Genomic DNA, 22,546 nt, shown 5'->3' on the forward strand with positions numbered 1-22,546 from the left:
ATTGTTAGCTCAGTTGACAGAAAGAAAGATCAGGCAAAGGGCAACCTTCCAGGAAGGAAATAGGTACCTCTTACAGTATAAGACTCTAAGGTAAAAGTTTTAGAAGCTTCCCTTACAGATTATCCTACCCGCCATTGGGCAGATATAAGTCCCTTCATCCTCTGGAGAAGCCCACTCTGATTGTAAGGTGGCTAGCTAATGATCTGAGTCAAATATCAGAGGATAAACCTGGTTGAAGTAATTCATGCTCAAGTGTAAATGACTGATATATTTAGATCGGCAGAGCATTGTCTGTCTTTTCAAAACAGCACTCCTACAATACGGCAGATTTTTTTTTTTTTTAATCAAATGGCCTTCTTGAAACCTGCCTCTCTTGGCTACCAAAGATCATCATGGTGGGCTTGCTGCATCTGAGGGTTCCAGATGCTGACTCTGACTGCCGGGCTTCCTGGTGAATTGGAAGGACAGGGCCTCAACCAAAACTTTCTTCCCTTCTCATCCTCCCCTCACATCTTCTTCTTTTGTTTTTCCTTTATTTGCTAGACTCTCTCATTTTCTGAGCTCAGTGAATCTCCTGCAATGCAAGAGATGATTTTTTTTGAAGTCTGGAAAAGAATGTGTCTACCGTGAGATCAGCTCAAGGTTCTCCATGCTGAATCAGTGCCACAGCCCTAGTGCGGTCCCTGCTCTTTTTCCTAATTAGGAAAGAAAGAAATTAATTTGTCCTGCCAAGCACCCGTTAACAACTCTGCTCATGGCTAAAAAAGAAACACGTGCCCTGAATTTCTGGACCTAGTGCAGTGGGCCCCGATGTCCGGACATCAAGTGTGTGATCTCCAGGAACGTCAGGCTTAGCATTGCCCTCTCCCTCTTCCTAATGGCCTTTATCCCAGTGGCCACATCATTTCGTAGCCTCAGAGGCACTTTGTGAATGGGGAACCATGGAGTCGATTATCCCTATTTCTTGAGGGGCAAATAGAGTCCAAACCAAAAAAAAAAAAAAATTTTTTTTAATTTTAAGGAGAGAGTTGAATTTAGGGGAGGAGAGGCCCCATGCTAATTGTTTCACATGCATTATCTCCTTTAGCTTCTCTCCCCCAATCCTGAAAGTAGAATGAACCACTTCCCAGTTATTACAAAAGAGGAACTCTGGCCCAGAGTGGGTAAGCAACTTGCCCTAGGTCACACAGTGAGGCAAAGGCACAGTCAGAACTGAGTCAGGTCTGTGATTCCAATGCAATCAGGACACTTTCTACTATATTCTGCCTAGTCATTCCACAACACAGACCCACCCCTCCAGGAACTTTCTTTCTAAGGCTAGAGGAACCAATGAACCAAACCATTCAGTCATTTACACCTTAGTATGAATTACTTCCATCAGGCTAACATCAGAAAGCTTGACATATATCACCTCAGACTGAAGGGGCAGGTTCTGACCAGAGTAAGAGAAAGGAGAAAATACCTGAGTGTGGGAAGCCACCTTTATAGGTGATCCTGAACCTATCCAGATCTAAGACAGTACACACAGTGTTCAGATCCCCAGATCGTCCCCTTTCCCACAATAATCTCATTTCCCACCTTTGTTTTCAGCCTCTCCTACCTCTTCTCTTACAACAAAGATATTGGCACGTCCATGACTGTGGCCCTGGCCTTCGACCTTAGGAGGGAGGGGAAGTGGGACGTATACTCTGGGAATCTGCTTCTCCCCATGTGGGCTGCTTGGCTCAAAAGTTTCCAAGTTTTATTGATAAAAATAAATTGTCCTGGGAGGTTGTGCCAAAGAAAACTCCAGGGCTCCAGGCCCACGGGTGTCTGAAGATTGATGTGCTCGGGGCTGCTTTAGAAACGTTAATATCTTTGCTTTTCTGACCCCTGAACTCCGGGGGTGAAGATGCCTTCCTGATCGGCACACCCGAAACCTCTGTCCTATTTTGTAGGGAACTTGGTGCCCAGTTCCCTCCTCATGACCATATAAGGCCTCCTGGCCTTGTACTCCCCCCACTGCCAAGTCCTGCCCCAAACGCAATGGGCGCTTTAACCCCAGCTGGGCCAGCTTCATGGGAGGGCCCTGTGCTTGACTTCACGCTCTCAAGTTGCCATCCTGAAATTCTTAATACTTTTTGAATAAAGGGCTCTGCATTTTCATTTTGCATGATTTTACACATCATGTGGCTGGTCCCGGGTCCCAGGGTTGAACACCATTAACACCATTTACAAGTCCATTTCAGCCCGTGGTCTGCCCTTGGCAGCAAAGCCAAATTAGCTCTGGGTTTCAGCGCTGTTCAGTCCCTGGTCCTCATGGGACTCCCGCACCAGTAGCCTGCGTGAGGTCTTCAAGCAAGTGCGCTGCCAACTCCTACACACCCTGCAAAGCCCAGATAAGCATCGCCTCTGTTCTGAACGCTGCCCTCTAGGCAGGAGCAATGCCTCCTTCCCCTACAGCACCGATCAGCGGAATAGCTCATTGGGCCCCAAGACGAGACTGTCTGAGTTCAAATCCCTGCTCTGTCCGTGACCTGTGTGACCTTGGGCAGGTCATTTAACTACTCCCATGCCTTGGTTTCCTTATCTACAAGCTAGGTACAATAAACGCACTTGCATGATTGTTACAAGGATTAAATAAGTGAACATGTATAAAAATATTTAGAACAATGGCAGGTGTACCAAAAGGTGAGCTATCATTACTTACAACCATTTCTTCCCTAATGTTTGCATTAATACTTATAATGCTTATATAATGTTTATATTCTGTTCATATCAGTATCTTCAACATTCATACTACTATTAAAACATAAATGCTATCCCATTTTTCCACTGTACAAGCCAGGAATCCGGAAACCATTCCTGTAAAGAGCCAGACAGTAAATACTTTAGGCTTTGCGGGTCATGTGTTCTCTGTCCCAACTACTCAGCTCTGCCATTGTAGCAGGAAAACAAGCACGGCCGCGTGCCAATAAAACTTTATTTACAAAAAACAGCAAAGAGCCACATTTGGCCCACTGGTCAGAGTTTGCCGACCCCTGGCTGTGGTCTCTCCACGCTTTCCTGTCCATTTTATTTTATTTTATTTTTTTAAACATTTTTATTTATTTATTTCACAGAGATAGAGACAGCTAGCGAGAGACGGAACACAAGCAGGGGGAGTGGGAGAGGAAGAAGCAGGCTCATAGCGGAGGAGCTTGATGTGGGGCTCGATCCCAGCGCACTGGGATCACGCCCTGAGCCGAAGGCAGATGCCCAACCACTGTGCCACCCAGGTGCCCTTCCTGTCCATTTTAGATTAAAGTTCAAAATCCTCCCCGGGGCCTGGAAGACCCCCCCCACCTCCCTCTGATCTCCTGCCCCACCACCCCCTTCCCTTTTAATCCAGCCCCTCGTCACATACAGGTTACTCCTTGAACACCCAGCTCTCTCTCAGCCCAGGGCCTCTCCATGCCTCACCTAGGCCCCTGTTTGTTCACACTGTATGAACTACGTGCTAGACCACAGGACTCAGCTCGGAACATTGCATTCACTCACTTCCCAGGTTCCTGATGGCAGAATCATCTGCAGCAAATTATGAGTCCCAGCTGGGCTTACCTGGACCCCTGATTATTTTTAAAAGCTCATACCCTGCTATCAACATGTTGGTCCTCAAGTCACTTTGGCTGATTTTGACAATGGCCCCAATGAAATTTAATAAGGAGAGCTAAGCAGATGATGGTTTGGGGGCAAATGGACATATTTGCAAATAAAAGTTGAATGGCTACAGCCAATGCCCTGTCACTGGGTGCCGGCCATGTACAGGGCAGTGTGCTAGAGGACGAGGACACTGTCCCACCCTCACTGAGCTTACATTCCAGGAGAGGGAGACAGACACAAGCCAAGGAAATGAGTAAGTAATCAAGGTTGTCGAAGGGTCTGCTACGGCTGTATCGAGGTGGCATGACGGGGAACTGAGTCAGGGGGCGGCTGTCGGTGGGTAGCCAGAGGGGGAGCGGAGCCCTGCAAGATGCAGGTGGTAGCCTGATGCTTGGGGTGCAGTATTAACAGCGAAATCACTAACGAAAAGCCATAAAAACACAGTGCGGTGCTAAATCTAGCAGGTAAAGGACCCAGTCGTGAGCTGAAACACAAAGGCAGGGTCCCCTCGGCTGGGAATGCACGTGTCATCAGCATTCCTGGTTCTGAGCATCCTGGTTGGGGGTTACAAATACATTTTAGCAAGTAGGTGAATTTGCAAATATGGAATCAAGAAATAATAAGGATCGATTGTATATATATCTTTATATATACTAACGCATATTTTTAAAGTCTGGAAACAATCACAGCTACCATCCACAGAGGGTAGTTAAATAAAACACAGCCTTTCTGAGCCTCTCAAGGAGGGAGGCTGGTTTCTGCATGATCAGACAGAACGCACTCCAAGATCCCCTGCTGAGTGGAAAGAGCAAGGACCAGCACATGCAGAATGCAACCACTGTGTTTTCTAAAACCCAGAGTTCTGGATCCTCCTGGGGAGGAAAAAAAACCCAACTAGTTCTGGGAACGGTGTATCAGCATTCTCCCATGGCATAAGTTCTCTGGGGCAGGATTGCAGCTGCCCCTCGAATGGGTGTGAGCTTTCCAGTTTGCCACAGTCCCCACCACTCCCTAATGTGACCCCTGACCTAATCCACCCCTTTCTGTTACCTGCCAGCCTCTCCGAGGCATTAGCATTTGTAAATCCTGATCTGGGGATACAATGAATGTCTGTAAGCAGCTTGCTGTAAATCTACCAGCCAGGCCTAAAAAGGCATTAAGATAAGATAATCATGGACATAGCTTACCATGAATATGATTTATTGTCTGTCACCCCATACATTTCTCCTTGCTTTTGCTTAGCATGGCTGCGGGCGAAGTTGGACTTTCAAAAATAACTAACAATGAACAATTATGTTCACTGAGTGTTAAATGACATCATCAGGCACTGTGCTCAGTGCTTTCCATGAATTAACTCACATGTTCCTCACAACTGCCCTGTGAGGAGGGTGCAGCTGTCCATTTTACAGGCAAGGAAACTGAGGCTCAGACAGGGTAGGTGGCTTTCTGTGAGAATACGGCAGAGCTGAGTCCTGGGCTCCCTTCTGTTCTACTTCACTGACTGCCCCTAAAATGAGAATCTGGACTGTTCTGGAGCCAAAATGACCCCATGCTGCCTTGGTTGGGGCAGCCAAGTGTTGTCAGAGCATCACTTAGGGGCCGAAGGGACCCCAGAGCCCCCATCACTTTACTTCATCAGCCAGCAGAGTTGGCTAACAGTCTGAGGACCCCCGTGCCAGGGTGGGCGCACTCCCAGCCTAGCCTAGGCTCCCCATGAGCTGAGCCCAGGGGCCCTCTCTCCAACGCCGGCATGTGCCAGGTAACCCCAGATGTGTTTCTGCACAAGGCCTGCACCCAGCGGTCAGCCGTCTGGGGGATGAATCCGACATGCTCCCTGCAAATTGTGCACCACGATCTCCAGGACCCCCAGCTCATGTTTCCCACCCCTTCTGAGCTCCCAGATGGGCCGCAGAGGGGAGGCACGTGAGCCCCTTCCTCTGTTAGCAGGGGCTCCCCAGAGCCACACCACCCTCTCTCCCCCCCCGAAAGCCAAATGTGGGTGTAGACAGTTCAGAATCAGCCGTGCCTTCAGCGTCCCCTGGAAAGATGCCTGCGACGAGTGTTGCCATCCCTGCCGGCTTGCTGGCTGGCCCACCTGCTTTCCAGGCGCCCGACAGGCTAGATAAAAACCCGGCTTTCCCCAGCTCCGCCCCAGGCCACTGAGTCAGGAGTCTCCGGGGTGAAGCCAGGCCGTCAGACCCCCGAACCATCGCTCAGCAACCGAGGTGCAGCCACAGAGGTCTAGCAGGACCCACCCTCCGGGGGTACCTGGGATGGTTTTAAGCAGTCACGGTCCCCCAAATTACCTGACCAGGGAAGCCAGAACTGGCTCAGACATGAGGGCTACACCCAGCAGACAGAATGCGAAGCAGGTGATGAAGCTTAACATCACCAGGGACAGGTCACGTTCGTGTCATGTGGATGTCACGTGGGTTGACGTACCGCCTGATACAGTGGGATGTAGAAGGCACCTCACCTCCACGTCATTCTCCCCCAAACCCATAACCCCAGTCTGACAACCGAGAACCATATCAGACAAACCCAAATGGAAGGATGATCTGCTAAATCCTGGTCAGTCCTCAAAACTGTCAGGGTCAGGGGCGCCTGGGTGGCTCAGTCGGCTAAGCGTCTGTTTTCGGCCCAGGTCATGATCCCGAGGTCCTGGGATCGAGTCCCACATGGGACTCCCTGCTCAGCGGGGAGTCTGCTTCTCCCTCTCCCGCTGCCCCTCCCCGTGCTCGTGTTCTGTCTCTCTGTCAAATAAATAAAATCTTAAAAAAAAAAAGCTGTCAGGGGTCATGAAAAACAAGGAACGTCTGAGAAACTGTCACAGCCAAGGGGAGCCTAGGGAGACATGATGACAAGATGTTATTCTGGATGGGATCATGGAACAGAAAGACATTAGTGGAAAAACTGTGAAAGCTAAGGTCTCTAGTTTGATAGTGACGTACCAATGTTGTTGTCTTAGTGTGACAAATGTGGTGACGTCACGTGTCACTATCAGGAGAAACGGAGACTTGGCAGGTGGGATATGGGAACTCTCTACACTATCTTGGCAACTTTTTCGTAAATCTAAAATCATTTCAAAAGTATTCTATTTTTTAAAGTGATTCCACTTAAAGAATAATAATAATTTAACAATAATGTGCACGTACAGCCAAAATTGTAACCACAGTGCCAGGCAAATGAGGTTGGGGAAACATGAGTTATTTCTGGATTCCACCAGTCTCCGGAATCAGAAGACTTAGACCAGACACAACCTATGCTTCTGTGACCCTACTTCTGTCTGGGATCCTACTTCCATCCTCAAAGACAGAAGCTGAGGAATCCCAGAAGTTCTGCCCACAAAGTTGGACGTCATCATATATTTGCTTGGGAATAAAATTTATTTTTTTTTAAGATTTTATTTATTTATTTGAAAGAGAGAGAGAGCACAAGCAGGGAGAGTGGCAGGCAGAGGGAGAGGGAGAAACAGACTTCCCACTGAGCAGGGAGCCCTACATGGGGTTCGATCCCAGGACCCCAGGATCATGACCTGAGCCGAAGGCAGATGCTTAATCGACTGAGTCACCCAGGCGCCCTGAGGATAAAATTTAAAATGACCTAAGAGCTTCATACCTGGGGTCTGGTCAAGTGTTTCACTAATTCCACGGAGGGTTAGTGGTCCTCCAAAAGGGATATTTGTAAATAACACGGAAATGTGACGTCAGTGGAATGTCAAGCGGAAAAAAGCACGAGATAAAGATGTATGCACACAATTGAGTTCGTGTTTATGTTTAAAACTGACTAGCAAAAAAAAAAGAGAGAGAGAAGGAGCTCCACCAAGGTTTACTGGGGTCAAGCTTGGTAGTGGGCTGTGGGCGAACTTCTTCCTACTGCTCACCTCTAGGTATTTATCTGCTTTACTCTTACAGTAACAAAAAAATTAAATGTATGTGTTCATGTGCATTTTACATTTCAATTTAATTTAAAAATTATTTATTTTGTCTTTGTGGTAGAAGGGAAAAAAAAGAATAAAAGGAAGTGGAGAGAAGTTTGTTGATTTGCCTAAAGCTGGGGAGTCAGCAAACTTTTTCTGTTAAGGGCCCCTTAAGGCGCACAAATGATTTGTTGCACCTACTCAACTCAGCCATAGTAGCGCAAACAGAGCCACAAGCCACACAGGAATGAATGGGTGTGGCTGTGTGCCAATAAAACTTTATTTATAAAAACAGACAGAGGGCCGGATTTGGCCTATGGGTCACAGCTTGCTCCTCCTGGCCTGAAATCACAGAGGTCTAACTCAGGGATCCTTGGATCAGGGGAAGGGGAGGTTCTATTGCGGCCAGGATTCTGATTCCTAAGCCTGGGCTTTGCTCTTGAACACCACGGTGCCTCCAGCCGCAAGGCTCAACAAAACTCCAGCAAAACGCCACCATCTGTCAACCAGCCAACAATGATGCGGCACCGGCTGCGTGCCAGGACCCATGCTCCGTTCTCCCCCAGCATTGCCCCTTCAACCCTCCCAACGGATATCCCCATTCTACGGATGCCAAAAATGAGGTTTGCAGACTTACCCAGCTTGTGCAAGAACAAACTGCTGGCATGCAGCGAGGCAGGAAAGCAGACCTCGCCCTGTGCCTCCAAGACCCCACCTCCGAACCACAAGCGCTGCCCTGTTGAGATATCTGTGTCCCCTCGATATTGCACTGTATTACCAAAAACACCTTAAAAAGTCCTGTAGGCTTTTATCAGGGAGTGTTTCTTCTTCAAAAACAGAGCAGAAGGGATAAGGGGAGGTGGGGTCAAAGTAGGAGGCCTGCTTGGGAGGAAACTCTGGCCAGGCCATAGGTGAGGTGCCCAGTGGAATCCCCTTGGAAACCCTATAGTTTTACAAGAGTCAATGTGGGCCCCAGGGAAGGGTGGCAGGAGGCAGCTGGAGAAGACAATGGCCTGAGACCAGAGTCTGAGCAACCCAAGTGGGACATGCAAATCCAGGTGACTCATGACCAGACCCTGACAGCACCAGTGTGTGTCCCCAGGCCGCCCTTCCAACTTCCTTGAACGGTCAGAAAGATCTCATATACCTCTTTTCTACGCCTTCATCCCAGTCTGCAAGGTCCTGCCGGTCGGCTCCCTGACCACATCTTCCTACCCATCCCCTTCCCCACTGTGCACCAGCGCTTCCAACCTTCTCTTTTCCCCGAAAAGCAAACGGTCCCTACCTCAGGACATTTGCTCTTGCTGCTTCCCACCTGACACTCTTCTCCCAAGTTCTTCCAGGGGATGGCTCCTTGTCACAAAGTTTAAGATCATGCCTTACAAGGGGTTGAGCCAGCATGGGCAGGCTGCAAATATTTTTCTCTAAACCAATGTGCTAAATACAAAAGCCACCAGCCTGGGTCCTGGAAAGGCTCTTCCCAGACGGGGGTCTTCTTCTGGCGGACACACTCTAGCCAAACTGACCTCTTAATTTCTTAATTACAACATACTCTATCTGACCCCAGGGCCTTTGCACATGCTGGAACCTCTTCGCCCTTTTTCTTTGCTATTTCTGCCAAAAACATGACTTCATTGGAGAGGCCTTTTTTGTTTTCCCAATCAGAACACTTTCTATGTGTGCATTCTCCTAGTTCCTTACATGTTTCATTCTTTGTAATTTTCATAGTTTGTAATTACACATTTACTTGAGTGATTTAAAAAAATGTGTATGTGGTTCAAGGCAACACCTTAAAGATAACACCTTCACAGGGCCAAGCAGTAAATTCAAGTAGTCTAAAAGACGAGAATGTGATTACTGTCCCAGTGCTGTCTTCCGTCTTGAGAAGAGGGGTCCTGTTTATTTTTGGCTCACTCCAGGGTGCCTTATACCCACCAGGAGGCCTGGTCCATTAAATCTGAGTAAGGAGTGATGGTGGGGGTGGTGTAGGGGTTAGGATGGGAGGGAAGGGTATGAGTTTCTCGTTGCTCCTGAAACGAGTTTCTACAAACTCAGCACCCATGAGCTCACAGTTCCAGAAGTCAGGCGTCCAACATGGGTCTCACTGGGCTAAAACCAAGGTGTCAGCAGGGCTGTATTCCTTTCGGGGAACTCTAGGAGAGAGTCCAGTTCCTTGGCTCTTCCAGCTTCTAGAGGCTGTTCTCATCCCTGGCATCCTCCCTCATCAAAGCCAGTAATCTCGGGTCAAGTTCTCACACTGCATCTCCCTCTGACCCTCTGTTCTGCTCCCACTTCCACTTTTAAGAACCTTGTGACGACACTGGGCCGTCTGGATGATCTCGATAATCTCCCTAGTTTGAGGTCTGCTGATTAGGAAACTGAATAGCATCTGCAGCCTTCACGCCCCCAGGCCACGTGACCTGCCGTACTCACAGCTTCCAGAAATCAGGATGCAGAGATCACTAGGGGGCCCATTATTCTGCCCACGACAGGAGGGATTTTTTCTGAGTATTGAAGAGTCTCTGAATGATTCTAAATTGAGTTAACGTCTTCTGACTAGTATTCAGGTCTTCAAAGACACTGACACCAACCACTAAGTACGGCGCAAATGTGCTCGCTCACTGTGACGTGTTAGGGCAGTAACTTAACACGAGCCAAGATTTCCGCACTAACAGAGATGTCCTCCACCTACACAGAGCTGTTATGCAATTCTGTGAAGAGTTCAGGGCCCAGCATGCAGTAAGTGCTCAATAAATGGTCATTTTAGAAAGGCAGGTGGTACAGAACAAGATGGCACCAGGGATCACCAACACTTCGGGTGTGCCTGCCTCAGCACGAGGACTTCCGTTCAGCAAATGCTAAGCGCGCATCTCCTCCATGCCAGATACGAGCGAGACGCCTGGAAAGGTCAACAAAGAGTTCTGCCCTCAAGGACCACTCTCTTTAGTAGGCTGGATCTCGACTGTAGACAAACAGGAAAAAACAGCTCTACTTACGTGCACAGAATGGACTGGTCCTCTCGATCTGAGAACAGAAAGAAAAAAGGCTATGAATTAGTATTAGCTCAGAGCTGAGGGTCTGGAGATGTCTGCTCCCCAGCACCGCCCCCCACCCTAAGCTCCTGCACACTGGCCCCATCAAAGGTGGCGAGGGGCCAACTGGGCTCATTGCCCAGGATGCAGGGGACAAGAGCAAAGCCGAGAGGACAGCAGGGCTCCTGTAGGTACTCCTCCCTTCCCCCAAGTCCTGGAGGCAGCCCTAGGAAGATGCTGGCACCTGATGAGTTCAGAAGGCAGTGGGCATTCCAGCCCCTCCAGCTCTTTGGGGGGGGGGGGTCCCAGGAGCCCACTCTGCCAGACAGAACAGACTGGGGTCCCACTCAGCCACTTCTCAGCTCTGTGGCCTTGGGTGAATGGTCTTAACCCCTCTGAGCCTCAGTTCCTGCACCTGGAATATAGGGTAGTGGACAGTTTGGGTTTGAAAACCTAGCATGTCCTCTTCTGGGAAGAGCATCATCCTGTGTTCCTCTGGGAGACATGCCTCTGGCCGCACCCCTGCTACCATATTCAGTCTTGGTGGGGAAGCACCGTGGGTGGACAGAGCCTTAGGGCCCTCACTTCCTGCACCCAGATCCCAAGAAGCCCATTCCTGCCATTTCTGAGGGTGGCTCTCCAGTCTTCCCACCCCATCGGTGAGCTCCCTGGCAATCCTGCATACATTCCTTTCCTAGATAAAATGCTGTGTCGGTCTCTGTTGCTGACGATCATAGAACCCTGCTGGGGAACACAGGGCATCATGAGATTAAATGTGATTAAGCAGACATTACTGATCACCTTCTACTCTTAAAGTGGCCTCAGAGGGTAGAGCCAGAGTCTGGAACCCATTCCCTGCCCTACAGGGATGTGGGGAGAGTTACCAACACCCTCAATCATTGACGAATTAACCATAACCAAGAAATCAGAGCATCGTATCTGCTGATGAGCAATGCTAAAGTGACCAGAGTTTCTGAAATCCATTCCCTGCCTCCATCCTCGCTGTCCTGGTGCTCAGGCCTCTCATCTACACCTCTCCAAAGATCTCCCCAGATCTTGTCCTGTCCTCCTCCAACCCCTTCTCAGAGTGATCTTCCTGACACGCCGAGCTGCCAGTCACTCTGCAACTTAACACTCTCTCACTCTGGAAGTTTCTTTAGAAGTCCAACATTAATCTACCATCGGACCAGCACTCCAGTCCTGGGAAAAGACCCAAGAGGACTGAAAGCATGTGTCCCCGCAAGACTGGCCCATGAACGTTCACAGCAGTGTTATCGTCATAGCTAAAAAGTGCAAACGGCCCAAGTACCCCTCACCTGGGGAGCAGATAAACAGTACGTGCTGGATTCATACCATGGCCGTAAAGACAATGATGTCCTAGTGACACAGGCTGTGACACGGATGACCCTCAAAAACACTGTGCTGAGTAAAGGAAGTCAGACACAGAAGGCCGCATATTCTAGGACCGCATTTACACAAGACATGCAGGGCAGGCAAATCCGTGAAGTCAGAAAGCAGATGAGTGGTCGCCGGGGCTGGGGGTCGGGGGGCTGCAAATAGGCGTCTGGGGTTCTGAAATGGGATTATAGTGATGCGGACATAAGTCTATCCGTTTACTAAAGATCTTTGAAGTTTACTTGTAAAATGGGTGAATTTTTGGTACTCAAATTTTATCTCAAGAAAGCCATCTTTATTTTATTTTTTTAAGATTTGTTTATTTTAAAGAGAGAGAGAGCAGGAGCAGGAGGGACAGAGGGAAAGGGAGAGAGAATCTCAAGCAGACTCCACGCTGAATGCAGAGCCCGACGCGGGGCTCGATCTCAGGACCCTGAGGTCACAACCTGAGCAGAAACCAAGAGTCAGATGCTCAACTGACTGCAGCACCCAGGTGCCCAATAGAGCTGTCTTTAAAAAGCCAGTGCCCTGGGGCGCCTGGGTGGCTCAGATGGTTGAGCGTCTGCCTTCAGCTCAGATCATGATCTCAGGGTCCTAGGATCAAGCCCCGTGTCGGGTTCCCTGCTCAGCCAGGGAGTCTGCTTCTCCCTCTGCCCCTGCTTATGTGCTCTCTAATGAATGAATAAAATCTTTATTTTAAAAAAAAGGCCAGGGGCGCCTGGGTGGCACAGCGGTTAAGCGTCTGCCTTCGGCTCAGGGCGTGATCCCGGCGATCTGGGATCGAGCCCCACATCAGGCTCTTCTGCTATGAGCCTGCTTCTTCCTCTCCCACTCCCCCTGCTTGTGTTCCCTCTCTCGCTGGCTGTCTCTATCTCTGTTGAATAAATAAATAAAATCTTTAAAAAATAAAAATAAAAATAAAAAAAAAATAAAAATAAAAATTAAAAAAAGGCCAGTGCCCTGAGATAAGGCCCACACTCCTCAGCATGGCACCCAAGGCCTCCCATGACTGGCCTGGCCCACCTCCCCAGCCTTGGCACCCCGTGTCCTTCACTCTGATGCCCCAGTGACCCCCCTGAGCATACTCCTGCCTTTGTTCAGACTGCTCCCTTCTCTTGTTCCTGGCCCCTACCTGGTCCCTCAGCCTCAGAGATGACACTTCCTCCTTCCCCCGGGGCATGGATTGGCCTCTGGGATAGAAGGATCTACTTCCTAAGAATGGGATCTCAAATCCACACATCTGTGTCACCATCTCTGCCGTACCCAGTCTAAGAACCATCACTTTGAGCCCACATTGTCTGTCTCCCTATACTACTAGAAAGCAAGCTTTACTGGGGAAGTGGGAGCTTATATGTTTTGTTTAACATTTTATCTCCATGGGGCACCTGGGTGGTGCAGTCGTTAAGCATCTGCCTTCAGCTCAGGGCATGATCCCGGTGTTATGGGATCGAGCCCCACATCAGGCTCCTCCGCCATGAGCCTGCTTCTTCCTCTCCCACTCCCCCTGCTTGTGTTCCCTCTCTAGCTGCTGTCTCTATCTCTGTCAAATAAATAAATAAAATCTTTAAAAAAATTTTTTTATCTCCAGTACCTGGCAAATAGTAGGTGCTCAACTCTATTTGTTACATGGATGGATGGATGGATGGATGGATACATGGATGGATGGATGGATACATGGATGGATGGATGGACGGATGGAGGGACAGATGGATGGGACTGGAGGAGGCCATTCCTGTGTGTTACTGGGGAATAGAGAGGATAGTAATGACCACGTCTGGACGGGGGAGTTCTATCACATAAAGAAAATGCGGCCCACTGCAAGGCAAGATGAATGAGATGATTGGGCAAGTTCCATGGACCCTGTGTCACCTCCAATCAATTCTCCTTTTCTTCTCTCGGATTACAGATGGACATTCTGGTGACCTGGTTGAGCCAAATCCTCACACCAAAAGGCAGAAGTACCAAAAGACTATTTAATTCCTCTTTCTTGCTCTCACTTTTTCCACCTTGAGGTGGTAGGACGGGCCTCAGCTGCCTGCAGGGGCCGCGTTCAGGGAGTGTGGAGACCCTCCGTTCAGGCAAGTCTGACCCCTGAGCTGAAGGCCAAGGGGAAGGGCCCCAGGAACAAGAGAGAGAGATGGAGTGCTCTCCTTCTGCATCAGAACTCCATCCCCACACAGTCTCATCTTCTAGACGAGCTGCACTGACCCTTACCTACAGCCCCATCTTCTGCTACGATTCCTGGCTGCTCCATATCCTTCCAGAAGCATCCACATCAGAAACACCCACACCTGTGTCTAACGACAGACACCTAAGTCGGTCACTGCCACCACATTGGCAGTAGCAAAAGACCAGACACAAACCATTGACCTGGTCCGTCCACTGAAGACAAGCTAGTCAAACAACTTCTAGTATTTGAAATTCTGGTACAGACATGGAAGGACACATGAGGCAGCCAGTAAAAAAAAACCAAGAAGACGTTTACCCAATGATGCAAAACAATGTCGAAGATACATTAAGCTAAAAACAAATAGCTAGGAAACACAGCGATATGCCTTCTGTGTTTTAAAAAGAGGGATATAGGGACGCCTGGGTGGCTTAGTCGGTTAAGGGTCTGACTCGTGATTTCAACTCAGGGCCTGATCTCAGGGTCCTGAGATCGAGGCCTGAGTCGGGCTCTGCACTGAGCAGGGAGTCTGCTTGGGATTCTCTCTCTCTCCCTCTCTGCCCTTCCACCCCACCCCCAACTTGCATGTACTCCCTAAAAAATTAGCAGGATATCTATACACATGCATGTACACATATACACACATATGAACACACACCCTCAAATACTTGTATATGCATTGGCTATATGGGGAAGCCACCACTCTTGACACAGCCCACAGTGGTTGTCCCTGAGGAGAGGGTCCAAGTGCTGAGAAGCAGAAGAGAAGGGACACCGACTTTCACTCCATCTGCTTTTAACCTGTTCACGTTTGTGCTGTGAGCACGCATAACCATTCCCTCATCTCACCAAAAAGTGGTCGATGGAAGAATACTCTTTAGTGCTCTTGAGGAAACCACTGTAACCCCAAAGCTTAGGACACGGAAGAGAGAAACAGCCACCACCCACAATGCCCCCAGTGGCTCCCCCTTCCGGAACGCTCACAGCGCCTCGGGCCTGTGCGGAGCTCCTGCGGTGCTGCGTGACCCATTTAGTTCCCATGGCGGCCCCGGAGGTGGCAACTAGAATCACCCCCATTTTACAGATGAGGAAAATAGAGCACAGAAGGTGACTCGCCCAAGGGCATGCTGGCTCCCTAGAAGGTCTGTCTGCTCTGAAACTCAGAAGGTGACCTTATTTAGAATCAGGGTGTTACAGGTGTAATTAAGGATCTCCAGATGAGACGATCCTGGTCTTAGAGTGGCATCCAAATCCATGATCGGTGTTCTTATTTCTGAGAGAAAGGATGATGAGATTAGAGACACAGGGACAAGGCCGCGTGAAGGAGGAGGCAGAGACTGGAGCGATGGGTCTACAAGCCAAGGATCGCCAAGGATGGCATGCCCCCCACCGAAGCCAGGAGGCAGGTGCGCCCTGGATTTTCCCTTGGAGTCTCTAGAAGGAACCAACCCTGCCCATGCCTTGACTTTGGGCAGAAAAATAGAAGAAAACAGGGCCTGGTGGGGAGAGACAGCAGTCAGTATCACCTCTCCCGTAGAGGGGAAATCTGCAGACGGAGGTGCCCTGTCCTGGCACAACCACGGCTCCTCATTCTGGAATTAGGGAATACGGATGTCTGTGCCTCCAACTTCCACCCAAAGGAGAGACCTGCTCAGGAACAGAGCCAAGTAAGAAACCCATGAAAAACTGATTCAGGAAGCGATGAGGGGTAGACGAACCAGCACCCTGCGATCAGAACCAGGCAAAGAGACATCCCCTGGGAGGCTGGCCCAGACAACCTCTGCTATTTTAAGGAATGATTCTGAGACTGACTGACAGACGGACAGGCTATATTGATCCATCTGCTCCAGGGAGACAGACAGGCTTTCCCAGCAGCCTTGGGAAGCCTGGCCCAGAGCACAGCAGATTTATAAGGTCAGACGCTCGTCCTGGGGCCTTTCCCCCAGGTCTCCAGGAGGGGCAGCAGGCTCCGGGGGAAGGCTCAGAAGCTGCCAGGGCAGCTCCGCGATGGGGGTTGCCAGGGACCTCTGGCCGGGGACATTCCCATGGGAAACACACCGCCTCCAAGCGTGGGAAGCTGACAGAGCCAGGCTACGGGCAGAAGGAGGGCTTGATGTGGGCACCGCATGCTGACCCGCGACTTCCTGGGGCATTCTGCCTCCCTCCTGAGCCTGAGCCCGAACCTGGGTCTGACACAAGAGAGCAGAGTCCTCTGTGGGAAGCAGGGTCCCCCCGAGCTTTCCACTCCCTGCTTCTTCTGCCCACAGCACCCTCTTCCTGTCTGACCCATTTTCCTCCTTCTTTTTCCCATCGAGGTGAAACGCACCTAACACAACATTAACCAAGTACAAGTGAACAGTTCGGTGGCATGGAGTACGTTCACAGCGTTATGCCCTATGCGTGGTGTACCTGGTGCATATCTAGTTCCAGAACACTTTTATCAGCCCAAACCCTCAACCCGTTCAGCAAATCACTCTTCCCTCCCCACTCCCGTAACTGCTCCCAACCATTCATCTGCTTTCTGTAGAGACAGATTTACCTCTTCTAGACACTTCACATAAATACAGTTGTATAATATGGTGCCTTCTGTGTCTGCCTCGTTTCACTTAGCACGGTGTTTTTGAAGTTCATTCCTGTTGTGACATGTGTCCGAACTTCCTTCCTTTCCACAGCTGAGTAATATTCCCTTGTATGGATATACCATATTTTGCATATCCATTCATTCATCGATGGGTATGTGGGTTGTTTCTACCTTTTGGCTATTGTGAATAGTGCTTCTCTGAACATTCAAGTACAAGTTTTTTTTGAGAACTCGTTTTCAATTCTTTGGAGTATATACCCCAATCCGTTCTCTTTTTTTTTTTTTTTTAAGATTCATTTATTTATTTTAGAGAGAGAGAGCAAGCATGAGTGGGGGCAGGGGAGGGCAGAGGGAGAGGGAGAGAATCTCAAGCAGACTCCTCACTGAGCGTCGAGCCGGACACAGGGCTTGATCTCATGACCCTGAGATCAGGACCTGAGCCGAAACCAAGAGTCGGACACTCAACCTACTGAGCTACCCAGGTACCCCACCCCAATCCATTCTTGAAATGGCATCTTGAGAGTCACTTCTTCTATGATTTTCTCTGACTCTATACCTCCCTAGAGCTAAACTGGAGGCCTTTCTACCACATGCCCCCTCTGGGGCTGCCATGGACAGTGGTACAAGTTGTACACTGCATAACTCTAGGGGGAACCATTCACACTGGTCATTATAGATTTGTACATTTATTAAGACAACCTTCCAGCAGATGGAGGAAAAATGCCTTGAGAAAGAGGTGCCTTCTTCTACTTCTATAAAGGCACCACATGGCCTCCTGGTGGCGCTAGCTCTGATAGTCCAAAGGTTCCCTCCATTGTAGCACCTAATCTCACTGTGATCATTGTTTGACCTCAAGACTTTTTAGTGGGGAAGGGTACAGATTATCTGGGAAAATAATGGATCATTTATCCATGATAGGACTCTATGGATGGATGGAAAAATTCTTTTTCCATCTTAGTAAAAATTATGTTACTTTTCATTATCTACAATAGCCAAACAGTAGAAACAATAAAAAATCCATCAAATGCTATGTGGATAAACAAAATGTGGTAGAGCTTACAATGGAATATTACTCAGCCACAAAGAGGAAATGTAGCCCTGACACCTGCTACGAGATGGATGAACCTTGAGGCCATGATGCTCAGGGAAAGAAGCCAGTCACGAAGGACTGTGTATTGTAGCATTCATTCTATTGATAGGAAGTGTCCAGAACAGGCAAATCTAGAAAGACAGAAAGTAGATGAGCAGTCGCCTGGAACTGGAGGTAGGACGGGAAAGTGACCACTAACAGACATACAATTTTGGGCAGGGGGGTGAGAGAAATGTAAAATTAGATTGTGCTGGGGTGCCTGGGTGGCACAGCGGTTAAGCATCTGCCTTCGGCTCAGGGCGTGGTCCCGGCATTATGGGATCGAGCCCCACATCAGGCTCCTCCACTATGAGCCTGCTTCTTCCTCTCCCACTCCCCCTGCTTGTGTTCCCTCTCTCGCTGGCTGTCTCTATCTCTGTCAAAAAAAAAAAAAAAAAGATTGTGCTGATGACTGCATTCCCCTGTAAATTCACTAGTGACCAGGGAACTGTATACTTTAAATGGATTACTTTGTAGTATATAAATTATACCACAATAAAGCTTTTTAAAATAAACTATGGTTATTTTACACCATCTCTAAAACAAGAGATATGACTCCTTTTTCTTTTTTTCAAGATTTTATTTATTTATTTGCGAGAGAGAGAGCATGAGAGCACAAGCACGGGGGAGGGGCAGAGGGAGAAGCAGACTCCCTGTCGAGCAGGGACTCAATCCCAGGACCCTGGGATCATGACCTGAGCTGAAGTCAGACACTTAACCAACTGAGCCACCAGGTACCTGTGAATCAAGAGATCTGACTCTTTAAAGTTCACACAGATCTATTTGTTTTTCAGAAGTTATAAAACTGGGGCACCTGGGTGGGATAGTTGGTTAAGTGTCTGACTCTTTGTTTCGGCCCAGGTCATAATCTCAGGGTCTTGAGATCAAGCCCCACATCGGGCTCTGAGCTCAGCAAGGAGTCTGCTACAGTTTCTCTCTCCCTCTACCCCTCCCCCGGTTTGTGCGTGTGCTCTCTCTCTCTCTCAAATAAGTAAATAAATCTAAAAAAAAAAAAAAAAAAAAAAGAAGTTACAAAACTGCTTTTAATGCTTCTCTTACCGGCCCCTGAGCTGCTGAAGGTCAAGGGCTGTGCCTGATCCCAGGTGCCAGGAACAGTGCTCGATACATAGTAGGTACTCACGAAATGCTTACTCAGGGCGCCTGGGCAGCTGAGTTGGTTAAGCAACTGCCTTCAGCTCAGGTCATATTCTCAGGGTCCTGGGATCGAGCCCCATGTCTGGCTCCCTGCTTTGTAGGCAGTCTGCTTCTCTCTCTCTCTGCCCTTCCCCCCAGCTCCTGCTCACACACTCTCTCTCTCAAATAAATAAATAAAATCTTCAAAAAGAAATGCTTACTCAATTGCATCTCTCTTTCTCTCAAGGCAATCGAGACAGAAGCAATGGTAAACACTTAGGTCTGTGGTCACATATTCACTCAGCAAACAAGTCCTGGCCCCCCCCCTGGAAGCACGAAGTTCACGAAGACCTACTGAGTCTACTTTTAAGAGGCTTAGGATGTGGGAGGCAGATGGGCCAAGAAATGACCACAGGAAGTGAGCAAGCCTACAATAAGCATTTGCCCAAAGTGCTATGCACGAGAGGGTCGGTTTTGCTGCCGCCTGAGACAGAGATGCTAAAACGTCACAGCTGAAGTGATTCTGAGCTGCGTGAGAAGGACGTGGAGGAATCCCCGAGTTGGTGGAGACACTAAGGAAGCAGAGCACCTCAAGCAGAGGGCCTGGGACACAGCAGATCAGAGATGGAGAGAGGACAGAGTCCGGGAGCAGAGGTGTGCGGGGCTGGAGCGGGCATTCCAGCATCGCGCAGCCCAGAGCCCTGGGGCGCCCCTTACCTCACGTGCACCCCTAAACGTGCCTCTCTCTCCTCCTCCCCAGACTCGGGGTCTGGCCTTGGACGTGCAAGTCTGCGGGTCAGCTTGCCGAGGAGATAAAGGACTCCGGTGGTCCCTCCCCCCAAGCAGGCCTGAGGACTCTCAGGGGACGCCCAGCTCCCCACAGACCAGCTATTTCGGCCCGATCCCAAACACAAGCTCGTGGTTTATGGCTGGGGAGCCAGAGGCCTGCAGGCTGACCATAAAAGGAGAAAACCAAGCTGGGACTGAGAACAGACCCAGGCTCTCTGCTGCTCTTCCTTCCCATGCCAGGCTGCTAGGGGACCCAGCGAGAGGGAGGTGGCCAGGCCTATGTCCCTGTAGGGTCACCACTCCCCCGCCCCAGGCCAGTAAGGACTGGAGGACACAGCCTCCACTGTGTGCAGAAGAGCAGCGGCCTACCCATTGCCACACACGAAGGTAAAGGTCAGTGCTGGGCCTTCACTGTGGGCCGTGGAGAGATGACAGCTAACACCTGTGGAACTTGCAGTGAGCAGGGTGCGTGTTCCCCACACACTGTCCAAATTAACCCTGGCAACAACTGGGGTCGGCCCAGTTCTCAGCCTCACAGGACAAAACAGGAAACTGGGCACAAAGAATTGGGGGCATTGGCAGAAGAGGGATTCAAACCCAGCTCCAGGGCCCCTGCCCCAACCCACCACTCTGCAGGTCAGGGGCCTTCTCTTGCTCTGGGCCTTCCTCTCCCAACCTTGTCCTCCAGCAGAGATGGTAGGAAGAGATTCTGGGTGGGAAGCGATACTCTGAGTGTTTGTGCTGGACCCCAGCTGGAATTTTCCAGACCCACAGGAAGCTCTGGCATCTTTCATAGCAGACCTGGCCAGGTGATGGCTGGGGTCTGGGGAGACCAATATTTTCATGGGGGGCTCTTGGGCCTCAGCTCCCACCTGCCCCACTCTCCTTCCTTCTCTCTGCTCCAGCCCCACCAGCCTATGGATCCCATATGCACCTCTTTGTTATGCCCACTGCCCCCCTCCCGCCCTCCCAGACTCTGACAGGCCCCAGGGTTCACCTCACAGCTCCCCAGAACTCCCTTCCAGAGCACAAGTATTTGTGGGGTGATTTGATTATATACCTGCCTTCTCCCACACCTTGTCCTCATCAAGTAGATGGTACCCCTCCTCACCGTCCCACCGCCCCACACTGGGGTCTCAACACTGTTGAATCAAAAGGGGAACAGGGAGCCAGATTCCCTCTGAGGTTGGGAGAACATGGAGGGAGGAGGCTGGAGCGTGCCTTTGTGCTCAAGCGTGGGCCAGAGCTTTCCAAGTCCTTTCAGCAGGCCTACTTCGTCAACTCAATATTTACTGCCTGTTAAAAAAAAAGAATTCTCCCTAGCCCTCTCCTGTCCATGTAAGTAAGACACCACAGGCACTCCATAAAAGGCTCATCAGAATCTGATGATCCTTTACCCTTCCTGGTTTCCTGGCAAAGAACATGAACTTCTCACAATAACTCAGAGCGCCAACCTCCATGTCCCAGGGCCTTAGCAATGACCAAGCCAGGAAGACGAAGCCACCATCTGCCTACCCCGCCACCAGGCCAGACGCAGAGCTGAGAGCTGCTGCAAAATCTCCAAGAGGCCGGGAGCCATGCATCTGGTCCCCTCTGCGGGGACACATGGTAGCAACACGGTCTCTCAAACAGAATGACTTGGAATGACATCCTGGCTCTACCTCTTGGACTAGACCCTGTCCTTACGAGGAAAATAGGGATAAGAATCCACACCTTTCAAGGAAATGAAAACAGGGAAGGAAGACTGGATGCACAAAGCTTAAAATTACCTGCGGCACGTGGAAGAGCTCAGCAGTTGCTATGACTGTCACCGGGGCCATCATCCGCATCATCCCACATAGTGAGCTTGAGCAGTGGCTCTAGACTGCTGTCGATCTGTCCCAAGGGGGCAGGCTCTGAGGCCAGGTTCAGAGCTTTCTAATGAGAAGGCCTGAGCCAGTCCCTTAGCCTCCTGGGGCCTCGGTTTCCCGGTCTGCGAAATGGGGGTAACAGCACCCCACTACCACATGGCCGTGGAGGGAAGATCAATGTTTTGAGGGCAGCAGAGGGTGACATCTCCAGGTGGGACATAGGGCTCTAGGGCCAACTCACTCGGTGCGCTGGCAGTTTTGTCTGTCTGTAAAATGGGCGGGCTCATGGTGCTGGAGAGGGCCGAGCCACACGGGCTTTCCAGAGCCGTGAGCCGGGGCCAGGGTGGCGGGGGGACGTCGGTGCCCTCCCTCTCTCTGCCAAGCTTACAGAGCAGCCTCTGTGGCATTGGTGAGCCTGAGCTGGCCCCCAGGACCCGCCGACCTCGACCTCCCTCGGACAGAGGGTATGCAACTGAGTGTGGGAACTTGCAAAGCAGAGAGCTTAGAGGTTAGCTCATGCCGCCTCCCAGATTTCTCTTCTACTTGCAGGTTCAGCCAAGAGCCCCGGAGCTGACAGAGGCCAGCCAGCCGTGATTTCTTTTTTAATCCCCTGAGAGTGGCCCTTTGGTGCTAATTACATGAGGACGAAACACTTCCAGCTGTTATCTTGCACGGGGCAACAAATCCTGATGGCTCCACTCAGCACATCAGGATGAAATCCTAGTGCCTTTCACACCCTTCCCCCCCGCCCCTGGAACCCTGCCGGGGAGGCTGGAGATCCAAAGTGGCTTGTCGGGGAAAGCCTCAGGGGTGGTGCTTTCCCCACAGGCATCTTGCTGATTTATCCCCGTTAGCTAACCATCCCTTCGCCAGGGCTGAGCCTTCAACACCCCGCACGTGTAAGAAGATAGAACTTCCGGGAGCAAACC

General features: G+C 50.1%; 1 protein-coding gene across 4 annotated transcripts in view; it reads right to left on the reverse strand.

The window, feature by feature from the left end:
* The window catches only part of MYH11 (myosin heavy chain 11), a 113,599-nt gene that overhangs the window by 55,183 nt on the left and 35,870 nt on the right, over positions 1-22,546 (reverse strand). For all 4 annotated transcript variants that reach the window (XM_026520264.4, XM_026520263.4, XM_026520265.4 and 1 more), the window contains exon 4: positions 10,537-10,564. In XM_026520264.4, the coding sequence (XP_026376049.1) occupies positions 10,537-10,564 (28 nt within the window). The remainder of the gene's footprint in view (positions 1-10,536; positions 10,565-22,546) is intronic.

Source organism: Ursus arctos, unplaced genomic scaffold, assembly GCF_023065955.2.
Source record: "Ursus arctos isolate Adak ecotype North America unplaced genomic scaffold, UrsArc2.0 scaffold_2, whole genome shotgun sequence".
NCBI classification, from domain to species: domain Eukaryota; kingdom Metazoa; phylum Chordata; class Mammalia; order Carnivora; family Ursidae; genus Ursus; species Ursus arctos.